The following is a 9,158-nucleotide window of genomic DNA, read 5'->3' on the forward strand; positions in this document are numbered from 1 at the left end:
AGCCTTTCACAATTAGTGATGTGATTTCCCATGTGCTGTAATTACCACACAGAACAGAGGGATGGAAAAGCCCCTTATAAATGCAGCAGTGTCTATCAAATATACAGAATTAATTTTCCACAGAGGCAAATGCAAACACCAAATCAGAAGATATTTTGCTTCTTTAGTTTCTTCAATAGATGAAGGAGTCATATGCTTTCAGCCAGCTGGAAGTAAGGAGAGGAAAGCACTTGACCTTTCTAATCCACCAGTTCCTGGGGGATCTTGGTGCCAAATTAAGAAGCCCCAGGTCTGTCTGCTGCAACCAGGTTGGGAGAGTTATTTTATATTTTCACTTGCTCATGTAACTTAAAGCAAAGGGAGTTAAATGTTCAACTTGCCCTCCTCTGGGAAGTTCTGCTGTGCTGCAGGTGGCTCCCAGAGCTCTGTCTCTGCTTAATGAGGTTCACAAAACCTTTGAAATGGAAGTTTCTGCTGCCAAGAAGCCTTGGCAGATTTCTCAGCCATGCTGGGGGATCAATTCTCCCTGTGTTGCTCCTGATGGGTTTTTCTGAGCCTGGGTTAGACAAACATCCAGTAATTCCATGCCATTCCCAGCAGCTTGCTGTGAATCACCTGGACCTCCTTTGTGTCACTCAGCAACAAAAAGCTCTTCCCTTTTTCCTGGAAGAGGACAGCAGGCCCTAAGAACAGCAGAGAAATGGTTTATTGTACCATTCTTTCCCATTTACAGTGGGACCTTGGATGCTGCTGTTGCCAAAGAGGTCAAGGAGCTTTGGGTGTTCTCCCTTCCACCTGAAAATATTTACAGAGCCCCTGCAGTGAATCAGTGTTGGGGCTTTCTGTGTCTTACAGAGTCCTCCAGCCCCAGCGTGAGCCCTCACAGCTGAGTTCCAGCTCCTCCAGCTGGAATCCTGGCAGGACTGGCTTTGCATCCCTTCCCAAGGTGAGAGCTGCTGCTTGCAGGACTCGTGCATCCAGCAGAGCCTGTGAGTGCAGCCTGAGAGCTCAGAAAGGAGCTTTAGGCAACTCGGTCTGGGGGAATCAGGCTGCACCCCCTGCTACCCCAAGGCACAGACATTCACAGTCTGGGGCACCTCCTCTGCCAGGGGCTCTGTGAATCCATCCCCAAACCCCTCTGCTTCCACCAGCTCGGGTTTCCTGTTGCACATGGGGCAGAGCTGGTTTCGGATGGACGATGATCTCATCCAAACGATGAGGTTCCAGCGCTCCCCCGAGGCGATGGGAAGGGCACCGTGGATCTGCCCTCCGCGGTGCAGCAGCCCCTGGGCTCGAACGTGCTCCACCTCGAGGTACTTTGGCACGGGGCTGGGATCCTGGAACAGAGGGAGGGCGATTCAGTGGCACACCACAGAGTCCCTCAAATAGTTGAAACTTGTCACCTCTTCCCCCACAGCACCCAGGGACCTACTTGGAGAGGGGAAACTGCACCTCATTCCCAGTGACAAGTTCAGTGGCAATTTAAAGAGGTTCAATCAAAAAAAAGCTTCATCAATGTAAGGAAGCTTTTGCCCCTCTCTTGCCATGGAAACAAGTGCTAGAGATTTAGGTTTAAACCTCAGCACCCCCCTGCTCACTGTGTGAGCTGTGAAAAGGTGGGCTGGTTTGTTTCATTTCAGTTTCTACTACGAAGCTGCCTCTGTCCTCTCTTTGCAACCCGAATATTGTTATTGAATATTGGAATACTGCAGCAGAAAAGGCTCCTGTCTGACCAAGATGTGTGAAAAATGGGGAAGGGACAGAGCAGGTTTGACAGTCAGAAATTAATAATGTTTTTTTAGAACGCAGCTGGGGGGGTGAGAAGGGAGGGGGGAGTGGGATGTGCTCAGTACCTGGTTGAAATCCCCAAAGTACAAATTGCCTTCTGTGAATTCCTTTCCCAGGGAAACGTTCAAGGTGACTTCAGCGTTGTCATAGTGAGAGCTGAGGTCCAGGTCCTCGTGCAGAGAGTACTTGACCACAAAAGCTTTGTGGCTGTCCAGGCAGGCTCCCCCCAGCTCTGGGTACAGCAGGGCAGTGATGGGCTGCAGGCATTGCTCCCGCAGGGGCGTCAGGAAAGTCTCGTCCATCCCCAGCTCGTTCAGCAAAACCTGCGCCAAGGACAGCAGGGGGAACAGCTAACTACAGCTGCTGCTCCTCAGAGCTGCTGCAGGGCTGCTGTCCTCCTCCAGCCCTGCTGCTGGCTCACATCAAGGACTTTACAGCAAAGGCTCCAGTGGCAGGAAAAAGGAAGGAGGATCAAGGTGGAAAGGGATGGAGGAAAACATAGAGTAAGATCAAAAGGTGAGTGTTCCTTAAAAGCTTGATTTTTAAAGATTCCTTGAATTAAATTTGTATTGTTTAAGCACAAGGTGCTCTTTGCTCTGAGATACCAATTGTTCTCCCCTTTCCCTGCATTCCCATTTTCTTTGTAACATTCCCTCAACCCTCCCACTCCAAGGGGGCATTGAACTTAAACTCCACTGTGTAAAATTGGAGACACTTTGGAACTGGAGGGAGTGAGAAGTGGGGAGGTGAACACAGTGAACACTTCCCTAAAGAAGCACAAGAGATGAGTCCTACCCCATAGTTATTCATGGTGTTGGGCCTGCCTTTAGGCATGTCCGACTGCTCAAAGTTCTCCAGCTCATCCACAAAGGTTTGGCAGAACTCCTCTGTGAACACTGGGAGTCGATAGATCCTCTTATCTGTCAGGAGAAGGGAGACACCATTTGCTGGGGGAAATCCCAGTTTCCCTGCCTGCCTGTCCAGCTGCACTGTGCTGCTGTCAGTGAGAGCACAGCATCCACAGGCTCCACTTTGTGCTCAGGCTGCTCAAAGGGCTGGAAGCATTCCCCAGGATCAGCTCTGGGATGTATTTGTTGTTTTTCATGCTGGTCCCTCATTTCCAGAGGAGAAGGCTGTGTGTGGAACTGGTGCCTTGGACAAACCCCGGAGCTCTGCACAGACATTGATGTCTCTCTTTTTGCCTTGGGAAAAGGAGGCAACTCTGCCTCTTCCCCTCTACATTTTGTCTGTATTTCAGGAAGGGAGAGAGCTTCACAGCTGCCTCCAGGGAAGCTTAAAACCCAGATCTCTTTTTCAAAGACTGAAATCTAGACCGAAGCTATTTCAGCCCAGACTAACCAACAGGGACTGTCTGCAATGGCAAAGCACTAGGGGAGGGAAAACTGAGCTCCTTGGGCTAACTGTTCCTCCAGCAGATTCCCTGGTGAAGTGTGGTACAACCAAAACCCCAACCTTGCTGCAGCTGGAGCCTCTGGTGAGACATCAGGAGACTGGGATGGGAAAGCAGAAAACAGCCTCTGATCCAGAGCAGAACTGCTGCCTCTCCAGAGACTCTCCCCAGGCAGGGAATAACATCCTGTTTGCCTCAGCTTGTGTCAATCAGAGCTGTTCCAGACAGGGCTTGGGAACAGCTGTCACCAGGGAGATCTGTGTGAGTGAGGTGTTGCTTTCTTTACCTGAGAAGGACTCGAGGTAGTGCAGGAGGCCCTGGAGATCAGCACCTGGTGATGTGCAGAACCTCACGATTTCCAGAAACTCTGGGGCCAGGAAGGAATCCTGGTGTCAAGGGAAGGATGGGGAAAACACACAGAAACACAATCAGCCTGCACAGCCCGAGAGGGAAATGGACTTCCAGGGAGCCACAGGGAAATACACAATCCTTAGGGAGCAAGGCTGAGTCACACTTGGGTTAATTCCATGGCAGGAAATGCAGAATGTCACTGATGTTTTACCTGGTTGTGTGGGGAAGTTGCTGCTTGCTTTAATTCATGGTTTTCTGGGAGTAACTAGCCAGATTTATTACAGGCATGATGGGAAAGAGCTTTTCCTGGCTGTAACACCAGGAATCTTTCCTGGAGAACACTCTGTGCTGTCGTGTTTTTGAAGTTTTGAGTTTTCATATGCTACACATGAGTTTTAATACAGTGCAGCTTTAGCACTGTGCAATCCCGAGGAGAGGGGGAAATAAACTGCAAAACTAAACTCTCAGGTTAATTTTTTTTGGGTGCAAAAGAGATTCCAAACCTTCTGTGTACCTGCAGAGTGTACACCTCTGGGTGTTTTGGTTTGTAGCTCTTGGAGATGATGGCTCTGCATTCCACTGACTGATGGATTAACTGTTTTCTTCTCTGCACTTCTGCCTCAATCTGCAAATAAACAAGGGAGCATATTGTCAGAAACCAAAAGGACTCACTAAAACAGTTCCAGGAATTTGCTCCTTGTTTTAAACCAGTTGTTTTTGTTTGGGGGCACCTCTGGGAGACAGAGTGTTTGTTTTGTTTTTCTGTGGTCAAGACAAGTCCAGTAAATAGCTGAAAAGCCAAATGCCTGAGAGGGGTTGGAGACCTGTTCTCTTTACAGATGGATTTAAAAGTAACTGAGGACTCTCTGTGGAAGTGTCAAATGGAGCTGTGAGGTTTCAGCCCTTTCAGGCATTCTGACACCTCCTGAATCTGGCTTGTGTTCTGACAATGGAAGCATTGTCCAAAATAAAGACATTTGCTGGGAGGGAGACAAGACCTGTCATGAAGGGTTTACTGCTAAGTGTGGTGGAGACAGGCTAAGCTGCCCTTTCAGAGCAAGCAGCTGTTTTGGCAGCTGATTCAGGCAGCTCTTCCCATTTAATTCCTCCTCATGAGATTAATTTATAACAGTCCTCACTGAAGAGGGACGAAACAGGTCCTGTATTCATTCCCTTTCCCTCAGTATCAGGCCCTGAAGGTCTTGGGAACTGAGTAGACAAATCAAACAGATTTCTCAGATTCCTTCTTCTTCCCCTCCCTCCCAGCCCCAAGGTCCCTGGGCACAGGGCACAGGACAGGGAGCTGTAACCCAGCACTGCCTAGAAAATCAAGTAGTTGCAAGTCCTGAGTGGGAAACTTGGACTGGAATTGCTGCTGGACAGTGAGAGCTGTGACTTCCCACAGCCAGGGACATCCATTGTCATCTGCTTCTGAGCACAGAGTGACTCCTGTGCTTTTATATGATTAAGTGTAATTTATGATGTATGATGCAAACCTTGTATGAAGATCTCAGCAGATCTGCAGAGAGCCCAGGTGATTAAAACGTGATTAGGATCTAAGTGATTATAAATTACAACTTTTAAATTAGAATCTAGAAATCCTAAGTGAAGTTGTTTTATAAATTCTCTATTACACTGCTTGTTGTGCTCCACTGATTCTGCCTGGGGAAATCCTGTGCTGTTCTACTCACAAATTCTGTGCTGTATGAATCATAATATCCTGTAAATAAAGCTTTAATTACAAGTATGATTTACGGCCATCATCATTCTGCCAAGAATTCCGAAAAGAACCTGTCTGTCCCCTTAGTGTCAGGTGACACTGGGGCTGGCTGTGTGACTGATCCCTGTTCCTGGCCTGGAAAGAAGCAGATATTCTGTGATAAAAAGTGAAGCTCTGTAGGACCCCCGAGTGATCCCATCTCGAGGTTCCCTTTAAAAATAATTGACACAAGAAGGGAGAAGGAAAGACAAACCAGTAGGGCACTGGGAGCCAGCAGAGTAAATCCAAGCAGGGAGTGGCTCAGAGGCCACTGGGATAATTAAATGCTGAATGAGAGCACTTAATTCCAGGGTGTTGGCTGTATAAACACCTCGCTGATGAACGCCCGCGGGGAATTCTTCCCTCTGGTCTGTGCCCAGCTCCGGGGTCAGTCGGGAGCTGTGCCCTGCTGCTGCCACTGCCTGTGGCTTCAGCGAGTCCCAAACTCCCTCGGGACTGAGCCCCGGGCTGTGGAAATGCCATCCTCCCCCCGGGATCGAGAGCAGCCCTGGGGTCCCAGCTCAGGAAGGACATGGAGCTGTTGGAGCGAGAACAGAGGGGCACCAGGATGGGCAGAGGGATGGAGCAGCTCTGCTGGGAGGAAAGGCTGGGAGAATTGGGACTGTTCAGCCTGGAGAGGCTTTGGGGTGACTTCATGGCAGCCTTCGGGTGCGTGAAGGGGCCGACAAAAAAGATGGAGAGATTACTTACAAGTGATGGAGTGACAGGACAAGGGGGAATGGTTTCAGCCAACAGAGGGAAGGGTTAGATGGGATACTGGGAAGAAATCCTTCCCTGTGAGGGTGGTGAGGCCCTGGCACAGGTGCCCAGAGAAGCTGTGGCTGCCCCTGGATCCCTGGCAGTGTCCAAGGCCAGGCTGGACAGGGATTGGAGCAACCTGGGACAGTGGAAGGTGTCCCTGCCCGTGGCAGGGGGTGGCACTGGATGAGATTGAAGCACACAAACGCTTGTGTGACTGTGACCCGAGTAGCTGTGAGGACTCCCGTTGCTCACCTCCCGCAGCACCTCCCGGAACTGCTCCTCGCTCCGGCAGCCGCGCTCCCGCAGCGCCTGCAACACACGGCACGTCACAGCACGGCCGCGGCACGGCCCGCTGCCCCGGCCCGCCCGCCCCGCCGTACCCGGCCGTGGTCCCGGCGGAGCTGCGGCCCGTCCCGGTACCGCACGTGCAGCCCGAGCCGCCGCACGAAGATGTTGTCGGTGAAGAAGCAGGCGCAGCCCCGGAACCGCCGGCCCGCGGACATGTTTCCTGCCGGCGCACCGCCTCGGTCCGGCCCGCAAAGGGCTCCGCTTCCGTCACGGTGAGGGCGCATCGGCGAATTCCGAACCGGGACGGAAACGGAGAGCGGCGGGACTTGGCCGTTCTCCCCAGTTTTAGCCTTCTTGTTTTAGTAATTTCCCTGACGTTACCGCGGCCCGGTCCCGCAGCGAGGCCGCTGCCCACAGCCCGGCAGCTCTGCTCGGAGCGGCAGCGGCCGCCCAGGGTCATTTGCAGACGGTCCCCGAGGGTTATTTGCAGACGGTCCCCGAGATCCCTCCCGCCCCTCGCGGGGGCGCGCGCGGGCAGCGGGGGCGCGCTCGGGGGCGCGCTCGGCGGGGTCAGCGCGGCCCCGGCCCGCCCGGCCCGGCCATGGACGCGGCGCTGCCGGAGGCCGAGCGGGAGGTGGTGGTGGCGGCCGAGCCCTGCGGCCACGGCAGCAAGTTTGAAGACATCTACCGGCTGCTGGCCGAGGGCTGCTTCCCGCCCAGCTTCTGCTCCATCAAGAGGAAGAACCTCAAGCGCTACGCCCAGAAGTTCGTCGTGGACGGTGGGGAGCCGGGGGGCACCGCGGCGGTGACGGGCTGCCCTGGGCCGCGGCCTGCCCTGCCGGGCTCGGGGCAGCCTGGGGGGAACCCGGCGGGTGTTGGCCCCGCAGACACGGGGGATGTGCCGGACCCTCGGCGTGGGGAGGGATGTGGCTTCTCGGCGGCACCACTGCTGCCCTCCCGGCCGGCCCTGTGCCTTGGCATCACTGCAGGGACACGGGGGGGATCGTGTCACCCGGGGTAGCGCCGGTGCTCCGTGGCTGCCCCGTGGGGACCGCGGTGGCTTTGTTGTAGCGGAGGATTTCACACTGTCCCGGCTGCAGAAAAGCTCCCTGGGCGTGCCTAGGGGTGATTGCAGTTTGGCAGCTTCTCCAGGGGCAGTAGGAGCTCCCGAGGCAGCAGCAGCCCCCGGAGCTTGTCTCAGCTGTGTTTCCCACTGTGACCCTTTTTCTGGAGCCGGGCAGCTGTGAGAGGGTGTTGTTGGAGACAAACCTCTGGCGTCTGCAGGTGGCTGCCTCTACTACGTGGGACCCAAGAAAGAGGAGAAGCGCGAGGTGATCGTGGATCCCGAGCGGAGGCGTCAGGTCTTCCTGGAAAGCCACTTCACCGAAATCGGGAACCACCTGGGCCAGAAAAAGACCGTGCACCGGATCCAGAGCCGGTACTACTGGCTAGGCATCGTGAAGGATGTTGTGGACTGGGTAAGTGGAGAGCAGTGACCGTGTCGATGACACCGGTGCTGGCAGCAGTCCCGAGGCAGCAGCCAGAAAAGCCCTGGTGCAGGGATGATGTCATTCCTAGTGCCTGTGCTGAGAAGTCACACACTAAGTCACTCTGCGGGTGAATCTTGGAATGTCCCGAGGCAGCTGCATACATTGGATGTCTTCCCCTGAGTGTCAGGAAGCCTCGTTGGCCTCCTTGTGCAGGGCAGTTTTGGCCAGCATAACAATGTGGGATTGTTTCAGACGAGTTGCTGAGTCTAGTTTTGGGCAGTCTGGATTCATTCCATAAACTATGGCAAAAGGAGGATCTCAGAGTCTCTTCAGCTGCTTTGCCTTGCCCGTTTCATTGCTGACAGTTCCCTGCAGCAGGACTCTGCAGCAGTGTGGTTTAAGGAGTGTGCTTGCATTGCATGGTCTGAGCTCCTCCAACATCCTAGGGCTGAGGATTTCTCTAACCAGCAGTAGGAGGTTAAAACACCCTGGAAATAGGGTGAGAAATAGCTTAGCTGTAGGCCACGTTGAGAAAATTGGTTATTGTGTCAGAGAAAGTTGTCAGGTGAGCCTTGTGAAAGGTGAGATGCGTCAGCCTGTTGCGTTTTGCCCTCTTTTTTCGTGCACCTCTTTATTCTCATTGGGTGGAAGGAAACTGCTCAGCCCTGCTGTCTGTCTCACCCCTCCACAACCTGTGCAGTGTGAGTCTGGCAGGAACTGTCAGCACGTTCCCAAGTCCTTTGATCTCTCTTTTCCCTCTCCAGATCAAGATGTGTGAAACATGCCAGAACGCGGAGCACAACAAGAACGTGACTCGGAAAGCCAGGCCTGTCAGGGTGGAATCTCCCTGGGAAGTGCTGGGATTAGACATCCACGGTGAGTGTTTCAAGTGGCTCTCAGAGCCCCTCCCTGCCGGCCCGGAGCGTGGCAGACCTGCTGCCACACGCACGGAGGGAAAGCTGCCGGTGCCTCTGAGGAGGTGCCAAGGAGGCCACAGCAGCTGCCCAGGGTGCAACCTGATCCCTGTGCTTGGCCCAGCTCCCTCTGCACACACAATGGGAGCTGTGGGTGTGCCTTCGTTCCCAGAATTGAAGCTCTGATGGGTGTATTTTTGCTGACAAAGGTCACCGAAAATGTTCTGGCCAAATGACATTGCAGAAGAGAGTCGTGGTCACTAATGCAGCGACTGGGTTTTTAACTTTCCCCATTTGGGGGATATGACGGCATCACATTGATTTTTTTTGATGGTTGTTTACTCAGGGCCTTTTCCTGAGACGAGCCAGAGCAATACACATGTCCTGCTTGTGAC

General features: G+C 53.4%; 1 protein-coding gene across 2 annotated transcripts; it reads right to left on the minus strand.

The window, feature by feature from the left end:
• Positions 1–688: 688 nt before the first annotated feature.
• OGFOD2 (2-oxoglutarate and iron dependent oxygenase domain containing 2) lies at positions 689–6,870 on the minus strand. Of its 2 annotated transcripts, XM_085075460.1 has the most exons (7): positions 6,452–6,869; positions 6,324–6,380; positions 4,065–4,175; positions 3,486–3,585; positions 2,584–2,708; positions 1,854–2,111; positions 689–1,337 (listed from the first exon to the last, which is right to left on the minus strand). In XM_085075460.1, the coding sequence occupies exons 1-7, from the start codon at positions 6,641–6,643 to the stop codon at positions 1,062–1,064; spliced, it is 1,119 nt and encodes a 372-aa protein (XP_084931586.1). In that variant the 5' UTR covers positions 6,644–6,869; the 3' UTR covers positions 689–1,061. The 2 variants fall into 2 exon arrangements, with proteins under 2 accessions (XP_084931586.1, XP_084931587.1); XM_085075461.1 differs by lacking the exon at positions 6,324–6,380 and having other exon boundaries at positions 6,452–6,870.
• Between the last annotated feature and the right edge of the window lie 2,288 nt (positions 6,871–9,158).

Source organism: Lichenostomus cassidix, chromosome 15, assembly GCF_008360975.1.
Source record: "Lichenostomus cassidix isolate B80296 chromosome 15, HeHo_3.0, whole genome shotgun sequence".
Classification (NCBI taxonomy): Eukaryota; Metazoa; Chordata; class Aves; order Passeriformes; family Meliphagidae; genus Lichenostomus; species Lichenostomus cassidix.

Bases quoted from the DNA above. Each gene is read 5' to 3' on its own strand.
- OGFOD2 (XM_085075460.1), bottom strand. From the start codon at position 6,643: ATGCGCCCTCACCGTGACGGAAGCGGAGCCCTTTGCGGGCCGGACCGA. The intron at 6,381-6,451 runs GTACGGCGGGGC...CGTGTGTTGCAG, and splicing joins TCCGCCGGGACCACGGCCGG to GCGCTGCGGGAGCGCGGCTG. The intron at 1,338-1,853 runs GTACTGAGCACA...CCTCTGTTCCAG, and splicing joins ACTTTGGGGATTTCAACCAG to GATCCCAGCCCCGTGCCAAA.